The 16,806-nt window shown below is 36.0% G+C and overlaps 1 protein-coding gene across 12 annotated transcripts in view; it reads left to right on the forward strand.

Moving 5' to 3' along the window:
- Window positions 1–16,806, forward strand: part of LOC131064878 (digalactosyldiacylglycerol synthase 2, chloroplastic) — a 95,446-nt gene that overhangs the window by 54,746 nt on the left and 23,894 nt on the right. For all 12 annotated transcript variants that reach the window (XR_009111328.2, XM_057999198.2, XM_057999195.2 and 9 more), the window contains 2 exons: window positions 13,874–13,973; window positions 15,015–15,505. Coding sequence is in view for 11 of the 12 variants with exons in the window: in XM_057999198.2 (XP_057855181.1) it covers window positions 13,874–13,973; window positions 15,015–15,505 (591 nt within the window). In the remaining variant the exon portion in view is untranslated. The remainder of the gene's footprint in view (window positions 1–13,873; window positions 13,974–15,014; window positions 15,506–16,806) is intronic.

A 16,806-nucleotide genomic window follows, 5' to 3' on the forward strand; every position in this document is an offset into this window, starting at 1 on the left:
GTCTTCATCGTCAATCCCACTTATGCATTTAGTATCAAGCAGCCTTGGAAGATTACTAACCATAAAATGTGGCACATCCTCATGATTTGACATCACATCATCCATAGACTGGAAACCATACTCAATCTCATGTTCGGTGACTTCACCACATGTATTATCATCCATCACGAAGAGAGGGTTATCATAACTTTTCTCAATGCCCACTTCAAAGAATGGGTTATCAAGAACCTGGAAGCCATCCCACTCATAATAATACAGAGATGGTGTACTGTTGATGGGCTGTAAGAAAAAGTTAGAAATTTGTTTCTTGCAATTGCTGCTCCCATAGCTGCTCCAAGACTCTTGTCTAACTCCACCAACTAGCTGAAAATGCTCAATATCATAAATAGGATTAGACTTCACTAATTCTTCGAGCCTTTGATTACAATCAAAATTTCCATTGTTGTCTTTAGCGACACCTTGGTTGTCCCTAGTCTCACACCCCACATCATCCACATGATGACATTGCTCAACACCAAGATGATGATCAACACTGTGCACTAATAGATCTGATTTATGTTCAAGAACACCATCAAACCCTTCAATATCAGGAGCCTTATAGACTTTTAAATCTGCTTCCACCCCATTGTCACTTTGATCAAATGAGAAGGCAGCCCCAAGATCAAGTGTAATGTCACCATTGTTTGCTGATATAGAATCCTCATCAAGTTCCATTTCATCATCCGGATCAAAGGGAAATTCATCCCACATGGTCTCCTTATCATCCTTACCTGCCTTCGCACCTGGATCCCAAATACTAAAAGGCTGATTACTTTGCTCAGTTAAAAAGTGGTCACCATAGCTCCAAGTATCATCCAACTTAGATCTTGAATCTTCTCTTGGTTTCCACACATTGTTATTTTCACCAAGTGCAATGCTAGAACCAAGTGATGTTCGATCTTCCCACTCAAAAAGTGGAGTGTCATATGTTTTCACTATACCCATCTCAAACAATGGGTTATCATTGGAAACCACAAACTGATTTTTCAAAGAAAGTGAACTGCTGCTATGATGAATACCAAAATCAGAATCTTTGTCATACCTTTCAGTAGTGATTCCATGGCTGTGCCCCAAATCTCATGTACCTCCTCTTCAAAGCTTGTCTCATCATCATTTTTAGCTAATTGGTGAACATCATCATACTCAAGAAATCCCAAACTATGGTTTGACTCCTTGCTAGGATGAGGTGAAAGTGATTAAACAATGCTAGACTCAATTAGAGGGGATCCAAAAGAATTCAGGCCTCCTTGTGGCTGATCTATCATAGCTGGTTCTATAATCTCAATGACAATATCTTCTTGAATCTTCATTTTCTCTTCCTTTGGAAGCACATGAGTGCATTCAACACCATCACTAGCTCCATAAGAAACCTTGAGAGATTCATCATGCATAACCTCAATTACTGTCTTTTCATCTTCTTCCAGCATTGGTCTCTGGGACAAATAATTGTCCAACTTCTGAAGCCACGATCTAGCAGAACACTTATCACTCTAGTCAAAGTGGGCTAGGGTAACCTTTCCAAGGGCTTGTTGATAATCTCATGGAGCATAAGGGCGGTTATCATATCTTCCACCTCTCTTCTTTTGGTTCATAAACTGGTCAAAGGTGAGGATATTCCGGATCTCTGCAGGGAGAGAAGCATACTCCATGTAACTATTCCTTATTTCATCCACTGTTGATATCTCAATTTCAGCTTGAAGCACTTCCTTGGGTAGGAAGACGGGTTGCAAAGGTCTTGAAATTGACCCTCCAAGTGTTCCTCTAGGATTATTAGAAATGCTAGCTTCAGCTCCATTAGTGGGCTGATTATGAGTCCCACCATAATTTTGATTAAGTTTAGCCAGCAACTGGGACATCATGTCCATCATGGTGTCAAATTTTCTTTCTACTCTTGCTTTTGTTCTGTCGTTCTCTCTGCCATAGTGTCAACTACTGATTCTCTGATGTAGTAATGGACTTCTCTGTTGGTCATGGAGATCTCTAATCAACTGAATGCACAGGCTAGCAGGAAAACCAGCTTTGATACGACTGTAATATCCCCACAATTTATTTTGATTTTTGACACAACAAGATTCGCTGGTTAAGGTTAGAATAATCAAACTTACGCAGAAAGGAAATGCTGAAAGTAACCCTTTCACTTTCTGATCATCGAGAGCCCAATATGGGAGGGTGAGAGCATACGGTGTCAAGGGGATCGTTAACTCAAATAACTGCTGGAATTGAAATCTCAAATACAATACTAGGCGTTAAGCCAACCCCTTTCGCTTATCCAGCGGGTGTAAGAACTACTACAACAGTATGGCAGTGCAACCAGCCAATTAGAAGATTACAAACTAAAGAACAACAATCACTCGACCGCTTATGCAATAGGAGGACTAGAAATGAAATAGCAATCAACTCAATTGTTTATTCAACGGGAGGACTAAAAATGAGATTACAATCAACTCAACCGCTTATTCAGTGGGAGGACAGTGTTACAATAGATAAAAAGGCAACAAGATAGCCTCTTCCACTTATGCAGTGGGACAAAGAGCAACAATCCAAGTATATAGCTATTAGTACTACTAATCAACTTTACAATGCAAACATGGATTACAAATTACTAGATTCACTGTCCAAACTAGGCGACAAGGCCAACATCTTCCGCTTATGCAGTGGGACTAAGAGAGTTCAAATAAGTTGTTGTTAGTACTACTAACTAGCATTACAATATGATTCATCATGGATATTCAAATGCCAAAACCTAAACTAATAGCTGCAACTTAACACCAAGACTCTTCACACCACACCAATAGACACACCTGAAAAACCAACTTCAACCCCCCAAAACTAAATCTGATATGAATGAACAGCAGGATGGAAATATAGACCAGCAACATGAAAATCCTCACAAACACTTCTAAATCACTCCCAACACACCCAAATTATCTCTAAACACACTCCAAAGACCCTAGGCATAAAGCGATTAAGGCAACATTGAGGAAATGACTCCAATAAAACACAATCAACATAACACACAACCCCAAACACCTCCAGCAAAAACGTCTACAGCTGAAAAGTACGACTTGCAATATAAAATCCCATACTCCGAAATATTCAACAAAAACTTACAGGATGAATCGGCCATGGCATAGGAATTGATCTAGCAAACATCCAGAATGAGATGACACACACACAAGGAGCTACGAGCGAAAACACACTTCAACTACACTGGAAAACAACAACCTGGAAACACACTACAACACTCCCAAAAATCAGAAATCTAATACATAAATCTGCAACATTATCTCCAATCCACTCCTTTGAATGAAGAGCAGTCTCTGGCTCGACTAGTTGTTGTATTGCAAGCAAGAAATCAAGCTATGGCTAGGAGGTAAGCGTTCCTTGAAGCTTTCACTCTGCATTTCGACAACATTTCATTATAAAATTGTTCTTGGATAACCAAAACAAGAGCCCAACACTCTTATTTATAACTTTTCCCCAAGTCGAACTTCTCCTCCCTCCAATATGGGATTAAACAATGGCATTCAAATTTCCTTTAATTTACATTTCATTTCACTTCATTTCCTTCCTTCACCAAATCGCTCAAGTATTAAAATATTTCATTTAGCAACAAATGTATTTCTCCCTTAAGTGGCTGCCCAAATAATCAATCACCAAATATATAATGTAAAGTCATAATTTTTTTTTTTTAATGAAAAATACCTCCATGGACATCCAGACTTAGGTTATAAGTTGATAATTTAAATATCAAATCGGCCCCCTTTATGTCATACACAAGTTACGCCTAGGCCAAGGGAAAAATAATAAAGTATTAAAAAATACTTTTGCTTCCAAATACTGAACACTTTCAAAATGAGCTGAGACCAAGGCATTGAATTGCATTGCCGGAAATAATCATCTGAGTTCGAACATAGGAGCCTGTCAAAAATAACCACTGAGCTGAGTTGTAGAACCCCTGCCAAAAATAGCACTGCTAAAAATAGTACTTACTAAAAATAGCATATTGCTAAAAATAGTAAGTATTTCCAAAGTGATTTTAACCACATTTTGAGTAGCTGCCGAACTTACTAAAAATAGTAAGTCCTGAAAAGGTCTTCAGATTGATTTGCATGTTATACCATCGCGAAATTCTCAGAAATCTCAGGAAAAACCCAGAGAAATTAGCTGCTTCTGCCACCAATTACTAAAAATAGTAAGTCGGTTGAATTCCATTGCTTTCTATGCACGTACCCCCATTGCGAAGCTTTATGAAAACCCAGAAGGAATCCATAATTAGAACTGTTAAATTCCAACATGCAAACCACCAAAACCGCCAAAGCATCCTCCTAGAAAATAGGAAACCCTAATTTCTTCCTCTGATTGATGAACAGGTCTCAGAATTGGCCAATAGTCCCCAAAACAAACTAGAGCGGAAAAGGGGACATTACAACCACCTTTTTTCTTCTCCTCTTCCCCCCTTTCTCGTAGGCACTCTTTCATGAAATTTGCAGGCAACCAGTGCCTTTGCTCTGTGATCCTCCTTGTCACAAGATGCACTCCAAATGAGAAAGGGACGCAACAGAGGTGTGTATTTTGCTATGTGGAGCTGATCTCATCTTGGCACAATAAATCCCTCTCCTAGACTGGCAATATCCACAAAGGCCCCAACGCCCCAACACAATTCATCTCTTACGCATTGGTTCATGAGCCAATGCGCCTCTTCCTTGCTGCCCAATTCCAAACACCATGCCAAAAATAGGGAGGCAATATCTATGTTCATTCGATATTTGTACTTTGCCTTTAGGCACTCATCACCGAGCATCATCTTCACCTCCTGAAGGAACATGGGGTCTTCAATTTTGAACACATTCCGCAATCTGTCATTGGGTATCTTCCTCCAAAATGCTATCATTTTTTATTTGGTTTGGAGAGAGAAATTTGCCTCCATTTTGAATGGAAATATCTCTGCCAACATCTGCAGTGGAGTGAAATGACCACTTACCCTTCCTTTAAACTATGGCACACATTCCTATTGTCTTGTTAAGGGCATCGCATTCAATACCCCATCCTCTCAAGGCGTATTCATTGCTCACCGTATGCCGTCATCTACTATGGCCACCGCTCAAAGATCATCCCAAATCTCCTCCTCTCTATCACACATTAAATTTGCTGCCCACTTAGACTGCTTGTCGGCCACCTCATTTCCCTCTCTCCTAACATGGGAGATCTTGAAATCTTGAAATGATATCCGTTTTTGTTTAATAATTTTAATTTTTTTTATTCAGCTTCCACATCTGCATCTCCCCTTCAACGATAGCATTAATGATTATCTGTGAGTCATCCTCCAGGTGAACTTTGGAAGCCGAAATTTTGCTTGCCAAGTTTACGGCAAGCAAGGCTTCTTTTGCTTTAGTTTCATTGTCGGTTCCCTCCTCGAGCTTTCGTACACACCAAGCTAGTATATTTCCACACCAATCCTGAGCCCGGATGGCCTCAGGGTTCTTTTCGAGGTGCCATTGAAATTTATTATGATCCACCCTTCTTTTGGTATCTTTCTTTGTGTTGTTAGATGGATCAACCCATTGAGGCCCATTAATGGGCCAATATGCATAAAATACTTGTTATAATATTTTTAATATATTAACTATAATATATTATTTCATAGCAATTGTAATATTTTGTAACTAATTCAATTAATTTAATTTTTTCAATACTCACAATTGTAATTATTTTTTTATAACATTCTCAGTTATATTAATTTTGTATTCAGTTATCATATTAATTAACTCCTATTATAATTATAATTTAGCATGCCTTTATTCCTCACTACAAATTATTTTAACTAAAGATCTTTCTCTTTACCTTAATAATAACTCAATCATAACAATTTTTTGATTTTTCATTTCTTATTCCTTATCATATTGGTTTTCACTCTCCTTAAGCTCTTGAATTCTGCTTCTCTCCTTTCCCTTTTTTTTAAAGAGCTTGGTTGTGCAATTGATTTCACTTTTCCTCTTTCTAATGATGAAATACAGTGTGAACCACGATGTTGATTTAAAAAATATTACAAAGTTATTATAAGAAGCTTTTAAATTTGTTTATATGAATTGTGGAGATATCAGGTTTGTAATTAGTAGGCTTATTCCAAGATCATATTCTTGAACATTAGCAATCTAGTCGCCTCTCTTGGAACCCATCTCTTGTTGCATAAGAATGGTTTTACTAATGAATCTGATATAAACACTGAAGTGTGAGAGTTCAAGATTTTAAACCTGAAAATTTTAATTGCTCTTACTAGGGCATAGACATGCTTCTCTAGCTATGATTATTGCATCCCATGATCTTTGAAACTACTTCTCTCATTTTTGTGGGGGAGCTAATGTTGATATAGAATAGATAGTACAGACGTTTCCATGGGAAGATTCTTCTGTCTCTGGGGCCCCTATGGAAGCAATGGGAGCTTTTGTGTAAGAATTGTGAACATGGTATGCTCTGAAGTGTAGCAATATAAGATTTTTTTTAATTAAATCTCGACATACAATACTGGAGGTTTGCTAATAGCTTTTTCAATCTTTGTGAAAGCTATTTTCCCTCCCTTGGTCCATTTGAAAGTTGCAGTCTTATTCATCATTACTGATATATCTTATGTGAGTTCTGAAATTTCAAGTATGAACCTTCTCGAGAGATTGACCTTGCTTAAGAATGTATGAACACTAATCTTGCTTGTAAGAAAAGACAATTTATGAATGGCATCAACCTAGTTATGATCAATTTTTGATACAATATGTCCTAACAATTTCCTTTTGTTACTACAAAATAGATGTCTTGGGTTTCAAGGAGATACCATGAAGTTTTGTATCTTTCCAAAACATTTGTCAAATGCTAAAAATGACCATAATGTTGTTTGGAGAAAATAGCGAGGTCAGCCAAATATATAACAATAACTTTGTCCTTCAAGTCTCCAAAAGTCATGTCCATTGCTCTTTGAAAAGTTGCTCCTATATTGATAAAACCCTGCAACTGCAATTTGATTGTATTTGAAATATCAATCCAATATGGACAACATCTCTAGTTCTGTCATTGACCTATTATTGGGAGGGGATAATTATCCTTAAATGACACTTCAGGTTACACAAGTCTATGCATATCTTGATTTTTCTATTCTTCTTATGAATAAGAACTGTTTTAGATACCTGTGTGGAATGGTGTATCAGAAATATGATATTTGATAACAACTCATCAACTTGCACAACAAAAGAGAGTTCTTATGCGGGAAAGAGTACCTTGCATAGCCAAAGAGTTACCTTGTGTAGCAACATGAATCTCTTGTGTAGCAACTAAAGCTAAGTGTTACATAGCAAAAGAAATCTCTTGCACAACAACACTGTCTTGTGTAGCAGAAGGAATCTCTTGTCTAATAACAGAAATCTCTTGCATAGGAATAGAAGTGCCTTGCACAACAAAAGGAATCTTGTGTGCAACAACTATTCCTTCTTTGTACCTTTTCAAGCCAACAAATGCAACTCTAAAAACAACTTACCCATATGTTATCATTTTAACTTGCACCTTTCAATGCAACACAAAATGGAATAGATGCATGGTAGAATTGCTTTTTGAAATAGAAGAGAAATCTTAGCATTTTCATTTTCATCTTTTAATGCAACACAAAATGGAATAGATGCATGGTAGAATTGCTCTTCAAACTAGAGGGGGAAGCTCTTTGTAATAAAAAGCTAACCTAATCTGAACAATATACATACTTGCTATTTATAAATTGTACAGTGTTTTATGGGGTGGTTTGTGCTCACACTACACAAAACCAAAGGTATTTCTTTTTGGATTCGCGTAGGACAAACGGCTAGCACACACATCATTTCAAGGCAAAGGATTTTTATGCTTTTTAATTGGATCAAAACTCCATAACTACTACTACTACTTTGATGTTGTTTAGCTAAATGCATAGAGTAAGTAGTGAAAGTACACACAAGGATTTGAATAGGCCAAGGATATAGGTGCTTTGGTTGATTAAATCAAGGAATCAATACAAAGCCACAATCTCCAATTTTGAGTAAATATGCTATACAAAACTTGCAAACTTGCTAAAATCAATTTGGTATACCTCAACACATATAACAAATAATACAAAACATCTCTTTAGCAATTTAGAAACAAGATGGACACTACTAAGTTTTAATTGAATGAATAATGAATTTTGGACTAATTATACTACTAAGAATAAACTAAATGCCAAAAACAATTATTTATATACATTTACAAAACTCTGCATGAGAAATAAATGAAAAAACTAACTACAAATTCTACTCCAAGAGTAGCTTGCTTGCATGCAATGCAAGCTTTATTACAAAATTTTGTCTATTAATACTAAGTTTGAATTTAGGCAAGTTTACTTAGATTGCTGGTAAAGATTACTGCAAACTAACAGTAGAAATTACATCTCTTGCATGATAAGAAATCCAAAAATAAAGACTCAAAAGCAAATTAGGAAAATTAGAGATGGTTAAAAATAGCATGCTATAAATAACTCTAGCTAAAAATAGACTAAGAATATTTTATCCTTGAAAAGATCAACAACTTTAGTTAACTTCAATTAAAAATAGAAAATCTTGGTAAGCAGCTTTGGGTGATGATTTTGATGAATCTTTTCTATTTGTGCATGGCAAACCCTTTGAAGGCACTTTGAAAGTTTGATTCTGAAATTCTATCGTTAGCAAACCCCAGCTGGAGCCCCATAACTTTGGAAGCTCCAAAACCCCTTTTTTGGATGATTCTGCATCAAACTTTAACCAAAAATATGCAAGCTTCAGAATTTTTAAACTGTTGGTTTCCATCTTCCTTTTCTAAATCTTCATAATACCTTTGTAGCAGCTAAAGATGATGATTGAAGTGTTGGTATTGAAAACCATACTAAAATGATAAAGATTACTCCTGAAAACTCCTTGCTGCTTTGCTTATATATTTAGATGAATTCCACTAAAAAACAAATGATTTGCCAAGATTCAATGGGAACCGCTGAATTTTTTATGCAAATGATTGCTGATATTAGGCATCATTGAAGGAGTTAAACAGTGTTCCACGGGGATGCGTCCCCCCCCCCCCTTTTTGGCCACGTCTCCCCGTAAGAAACGTCTCGGGGACGGGGGGACAGGGACGCGACATGCCCCACCGTCCCGCCACTGCCACCCAAGCACTGCCGGGATGCTGAGACGTCTCCGTGTCTCCCAGGGAGACGTGGAGACGTCTCCCAAGAGATGTCTAGGCGTATCCTTGGGAGACGTCTGGGCATCTCCCCGTCTCTCGAGAGACGTGCAGACGTCTCTCGAGGGACGGGGAGACGCCCAGATGTCTCCCGTCACCCACGTCAAAAGCAAACAGAAAAAACATTTTTCTATAAACATGTGACTTTTTGGCCAATTGGACGTGGGCCAATAGAAAAATAACACCCGACGCCTTTAGAAAATAATAAGTATTTTTGGCCTCGCAGGGTGCTGCCCCTCGACCCCGCCTTGTATTGCTTGCCCCTTGATCCCGCAAGGGGCGATGCCCCTTGACCCCAACTTGGGGGCGCTGCCCCCAAACCCCCGTTGAAAAATATAGGGGGAAACTGCGCCGATAGAAGTAGGGAAAATCTAACCTTCGAGTCTGATTAGGCTCCATATAACAACACAACTTAGAAATCTTGGTATTTAGATTTAGTATTTCAAATTTCCTACAGTCTCATTTGAAATGTAATTCTTATACTGTAATACTGTCATACATCTTTTCAAAACTAGTTTTTCAAGTACTATATGTATATGTATAACTATATCAGCACCACCACCACCCTGCCACCCCCCGCCGCCATCCCCCCGCCGTCCCCAAACTTAGGCCCTTGGTCCCCCCGTCCCGTCCTTGTGTCCCCCCGTCCCCAACGCCCGTGGAACACTGGAGTTAAATGAGAAATTCTCTTGAAATGTAATTCCCAGCCAAAGACCTTGAAAGCTTGCTGAAAAACATTGTCGTAGATGACTGAAATTTTGCCGCTGATTTGTGTTCAGCTCTTTTCATGTTCTGCTGTTATGAAAAGCACAATGGTGAATTTTCTGATGTTGTTCCACCAGATTTGATGCCTTTAAGTATGAAACTTGTTCTATGCTTAGTGCCTTTTCTTGCTAATTATAACCTTCAATTTTGCTTTCTTTTTTGTTTAAATTTGTTTATTTAAAGATGGATCTCCTTGTGATTGATTACTCCATCCATATATATATATATATATATATATATATATATATATATATATATATATATATATTAGATTTCAACTTATCTTTGAAATGATTATAGTTTACAGTCACAACGTTTTGGACAAATCTAGTGGCTACTTATTTAGGTGTGACCCTTGTACTCTACTTGGACATGGTTAACACAAAAAAAATGTTTTAACCCTTATAGGGTGTGTACCCTAATATGGGATCTCAACTTTTGGAAACATATATTCAGTTTATCTATATTAGATGTGTGCTTCATAATGGTAATCTGATTGTTGATCTTGAATGTCCATTTCTTTTCACACAGGTGTGCACCTAAACATGCAATTTAGACTACACAAAAAAATAAATCTCCTTTCTATAGATGCACCCCTCACAATGGCATCAATCCTTATGACAAGTCAACCTCATCCTACCTTTTGAGGGTCGTACTTCACAATGGAATCGTGATTTGAATATAGAATTTGTTTTCTTTTATATAGTGTAAATCTTCCCTTTGAAAAATTAAAAACATTTTCCTTCATATACGTGTGCACCTCATAATGCATTCTTTTTTAATATATTGACCTCTTTTCTTTTAGAGAGTTGTGCACTTGGTAGTGCATTTTTAAAAAAAAATTTGGAAATAAATTTCCTTTACAAAGGCATGCCCTTGTGTAAGTGATTTTGATGTGAACTAGAGCTTTGAATTTTTTTCTCATAGAGTTACAAAAGGATATTAAACAGATTTAAGATGCCATGTCCTTCAAATAGCACACCCCTCTACACTATATTTTGGACTTTGATTCTCCAACTTTTCTTTTCCACATATAGGTGTATGTCTGATCTCTAGCCTTGGAAAATGTCTTCAACAAAAGCTACCTTTCTTCTTTGAAAACTTCTTATCTTTTTTCTTGGCATGCATTGGTGTGGTGATTGTATTCCAACATTGAAACTCCAAATCTGCTCTTCATACATGCATCATTACTCATTGAGATACAATCTGTATGATTTGAAGATCCTTAATAATGCATCCGTTACTTAAATTCCTTCCTTAGTGCGACAAATGACTTCTAACGTTTCCTTCCACGATCCTTGTAAAAATGGAGAAAAAACAACGAAAACAATACCCACACAGGATGAAGAAAACAAGACAAGGGTTGAAACATGGTTTGTGCTTGGGAAACTTGACACGGTATGGAATTTTTGCATGGGTACAACAATGCCAAATTCAGTTCATTAGTTCATTTCGCCTTTTCTTGGATGAAAATAGTGAACTTGTCTATAATAGCTATAATATAGAACATGAATCACTTCAAGGATGTATTATGATGAAATGGATGAAATAGTGTTAGTCAAATGCATTTTTAGGTTACAAAGGTATGTTTAGAGATAGAAAAAGGTTATACAGTCATGCACAGTTTAAAAACTTGGGCTTAGCAAAAATTTGTAAACACAAATGACTTGTACTTGTTGACTTGACAACTTAATAAGTATTTAAATTCCTTAATTTTTCTTTATGCAAAATACAGTAACAACGTGTAGCAGGTGAGATTGTAAAATGTTGGGCTTGTGACAACCCTCTTCACCCTATGAAAGTTGTTAGAAAGGAAAACAATGATATTATTTGCAAACAGAATGGGAAGATCACAAGTCAAATGGATTGATTGACAAATGATGATCAATTGATGACATTTGAAAAAAGGGAACATGAAAGTTCAGTTTCATATTGGTATAATATGACCCTTGCACACTTATTGCTATTTTTGCTAACTGTGGGAGAGTTGGATGGATTTTCAAACTAGTATGTTGTTTATCTTTATAGTAGAACAATGAAAATGCAAGGAGTTTATATTTAGAGACAAGTTTACTATTGTATGATTTGAATTTGATTAGGTTGGTCACTTGGGGTTTTTGATAAAATATGTATTTGAGAACTAAATTATGGATTTATTAGAAACTCAAAAAGAAATAATTCTTTGAGATCAAATATGCACAAGTGCACATGAAGTTAAGTAACTGAAGACAAATAAAGGTGTCTAAAATTGAGTTTGATATTAATTGCAGAACATATTGATTGAAAAAAAAAGATTGATGTTTTCATTCCATAAATTTTTGAATTCATACACATTGAAAGAGAAAAATGATCTCAAATTAATTAAGGAATAGTATAATACTCATCATACAATGCATTCTTTTTCCATTCACCAAAAGATACGCATAATGAAATTCTCAAATGCCACTTGCCACTAAGGAAAATATGGATAATGAGATGTAGAGTCAGACTAGAAGTTTTGAAGAATATAGTACTAAGTATATATTGCTAGGAATGCTATTATTGAGAGCTAACATCAAATACTTATTTCCTTTCCCCAAGAAGTCACTAAAACAAGTTACTTTCCTCAAGGGTACACAAGGACACATTTTGGTGGATGTCTCTCTCATTTGATATTATTTTAGGTCCATTTTTGGCATATAGCTAATTGATAATTGTTTGAGGAGATGGTTAGATAAGTAATCCCTTCTAAAGATTCATAGTTTGAGAAGGATCTTTGTCTCAATTTATTGATTGAAATGAGTGATACAGTGCTATTTGAAATATGTTAGATAAAAATCTTTCAAGCTAGATGACTTATTTGATTTAAAACAAAATCATTAGCTAGGGATTGGGAAAGATCCAATATGAATGTAGTAATAAAATTGAGTCCTATATCTTTGGTAAGATGATTATTGCTGAGCTTCTTGAGCTTTTTCTGTGGTTATTGTTTTAAAAAAACATCCATATGCAAGGCACATAAGGATGGAGATCCTTTATGGTTCTTATTGTGGGCTTAAGGTTCCCACAAAGATTCTTTCTAGTCAAACTACATTTATTTCATAGGGTGTAGACAAGTCTTGGAGTGGAGTTGGTTTTTCAAATTCAAAATACAATCTTAATAGAAACTTGTAAAAAGGCAAAAGGCACTGAGTCAGGATAGTGGTAACCAAGAGTAAAAATTAGTTTGAACAATGAATTTTAAGTCTAAATAGGAGTATTTGTTTTTTGCAAGTTCTTGAACAAGTCTATATAATCTTTTAATAAAAGTAAACTTTATAAATAAAGATGAGGAAAAGTAGTACTAGTTTTGTTAAAGATTGGATTCAACAAGGGGAGTTAATACCTCTCTAGTAATAGGATTTTGATTGTTTTTTCAATAATGGATGTAAGATTTATCTGTTGTTCTCTTAGTAAACAGCCTAAATCTGGTAATATTGGGTGGCACTTACTGATCATTGATCCCAAAATCTTTAAGAAGTCAGATAAATTATTTGCAACAATTTTATATAAATAATGAATAAGAATTTTTTAGAGTTTTGTCTTATCAAAGAGGACGTCCATGTAGCTTGATTTATATCATTTTAATCTGATGTGTAATAGTTTTCTTTAGAAAGTAGATTACTTATACATTCTTTCAAATGCTATTGTAGAATTGCTTTCCAAAATCACTAAATTTTCATCATTTAGTTTGACACTTCTAAATTTCTAATTATATCAATTTTAAGTCTCCAATTAAATTTTTTACCCTTTTAATCTCCTAATAAAGCTAAGTTTGGTCGTTTGCTCGTAGGAACGATCAAGTTATATGCAAACTTTGGATGCAATAGAGTTGTTGGAGAACGCCATCAAGGAATCTACACAAATTATGGATAAAATTGGGATTAAAAAAGGTAATCTAGCCTATCAACTACCCATATATTTGTGCTTATACATATATATAATTGGAATATCTTTGATTATTTATTCAATACATTGACATGTTAAACTTCAATTAACTTTTACAAGGAATGTTTCTAGAGCTGTGTTAATCCATTGTTAAACATTTTGTGTGTTGAAGTTTTCATCCATGGTTATCCCATTCATCATCTTTGATAAATACCTTGATTAAGTAATTTTTGTACTTTATAAATTGAACATTTTTTTAAATTAAAAATGGAGTAATTGTATAACTTAAGCAATACTGCAGATCATTTCAATTATATATTATGTTTGCCAAACATGGGGCGTCTAGATTGTTTGAGCATTTCAGTGGACAAAAAAACAAATTACAAGTGTTTTATTCATTTTTAGTGACTAAATAAAAAAATGCTAAATGTAACAAAGATAAATCATTTTACATTGCCATCCAATAAAATATAATAGATATATTGAAAAGTACTTGTAATTTCTTAATCTAGTAAGTTGACTTTAATTGATTATTGAAAATTAAACAAAAATTATGAGCCACCACATCACATTTAAAAATAGATATTCATGGAACAAATGTTAGCTTTTTAATTTGCACCTTTTAGTGTGACACAAAATATAATGTATGTGCAGAAGAACTACTCTTGAAATCAGATGTGGAAGCTTCCTATACAAAAGTAAAACCTTATATCCTGATTTGAATTATATGTATTGGCTACTTACAATTATACCAGTGTCTTTTCTACCTAGTATCCCTTTCACCGTGCGTGACTTGCCATCACCAAGCAAAACAGAATTTCTCACTCTCATCAACAATAAACTTGACATACCAGTTCTTTTGACATGTGAAGTGTTATGAACCCATCTAAGTCTATGCAAACAATAATATCTTGCCTAGGTTTCATGATATGGTGAACCAAAACAAGTTGATATGGAATGTGATCTAAACTGATTGCTATGAGATATGAGAATGTCTTGATATGGATGCTGAACTGAATCAAACAAGTTGCCATGTCATGGTGCAGGCTTTTCAGATAGGATTTGTTCAATATTCCAAAGATACAGACACCAAGATAAACAATTGTCAGAGTCAAACACAGACAGTTTGAATGTTGCCAGTATTGCTGAAGCTACTGTACACGAGCTAGATTTAAGAATATCGAGTGTGCTTCAGAGTACAGGATATCAACGAGAAGGAAACTTTTGGGAAGAAAAGTCCATGACAGAAGAGGCAGCTGATAAAAAACGTCATATAGCAATTTTCACAACTGCAAGCTTGCCATGGATGACTGGTACTGCTGTCAACCCTTTATTTCGGGCTGCTTATCTTGCAAAGGATGGGAAAAGGAAGGTCACTTTGGTGGTTCCGTGGTTGTGTAAAGCTGATCAAGAACTGGTCTACCCAAATCATATAACTTTTGAATCTCCAGAAGAACAAGAATATTATGTCCACCAGTGGCTTGAGTCAAGAGTTGGATTCAAATTGGATTTTAAAATTTCCTTTTATCCTGGAAAGGTAGGGTTGGCTTCTTTGTTCTCTTATATTGTGATTCACATATTTCATTAGTTATATTATGTCTCAGCTCTTCTTTGTGTTAGGTCACTCTCTTTCAAATCTTTTAGGAAAAATTGGTTTTGAATTGTAGACAAAATGAAAATATGCGTCATTTGATGATTACAATGTAAGTGAATTCAATGCTTCTTTTTGATAAATAAAATTTAAGTGAATTCTATGCATCCTCTAATGATTATCTGTTTTGTTATATTGGCTGTCTAGACATACTCTATTTTACATTAAGGTTTACTGCTGCATATGTTGAATCCCCAAAGATGGTGAAACCATTAAAGTTTTTTCTTTTTCTATTGCAAGTATATCTTTTGTAAAAAAGCTATGCCACTTTTTTTCCTGGATGTAGACATCAGTGCCATTCCTGAAACATAAGAGGGATAGATGCCCTCTATTTTATATTGATCTGAATTTATCTAATGTTTTTTGGAACCTTTTTTAGATGATGAAATTATTACAGCTTTTACATTTTTCATTTCAAACATGTTCTTTTGTAGGAAAGCTATTTGGAAGTAAGTTTGCTTTCTCCTAAGCAGATTCTCAAGCTGTTCGTATAGATGCAGAAACCTGATTGGCTGCTGTTTGCCCTCTCGGGTCAATAACTTAGAACATAAAGCACGTAATGCAGAATGATAACGCCATAGATATCAGACAAGTAGAAGAGATGTTATTCCATTCATAAATTGTGTGTTACAAGTTACATTCCGAAGTATATAAGGGTACTGAGGGGGTGCGAGCGCCAACCGTCGCACCGCAACTACCACCCCTCGGTTGCCAACTAACCAAGGCAATTACACATAATTAACTAGCCTTATTCCCGTGTACAATAATGCCGCCAACATCATCCCCCCCAAAAGAAAAGTCGTCTCCAGGTGACTAACAACAAAACGGAGATAATGCAACCTATACAATACATACAGCAGAAAAAACTAAAGAGGGGGCTAAGGAAGCATCCCTGAAGTAGAAGGCTGAGACGCCGGTGTCTAGGCCGCCAAGCGGGCGCGGAGCTCATAAACCTGCTGAGTACGTGCAGTCACATCCCGCTCCGCCACCAAGACCTTCTCCAAAGCCGCCTTCACCATATGCGCGGCTTCCAGCAGCTCCTCTTTGGCATCCGTTGTCGTTGTCATATCGACCAACCGAGTCTGCAACAGGCTCCTCTCGGTAGTGACTGCCTCTAACTCCTGCTGCACGAGGTTCCTCACACTCTGCTCTGCTGACAGGCGAGTCTCTACCTCCGCCTTCTCTGT

Source organism: Cryptomeria japonica, chromosome 5, assembly GCF_030272615.1.
Source record: "Cryptomeria japonica chromosome 5, Sugi_1.0, whole genome shotgun sequence".
NCBI lineage: Eukaryota > Viridiplantae > Streptophyta > Pinopsida > Cupressales > Cupressaceae > Cryptomeria > Cryptomeria japonica.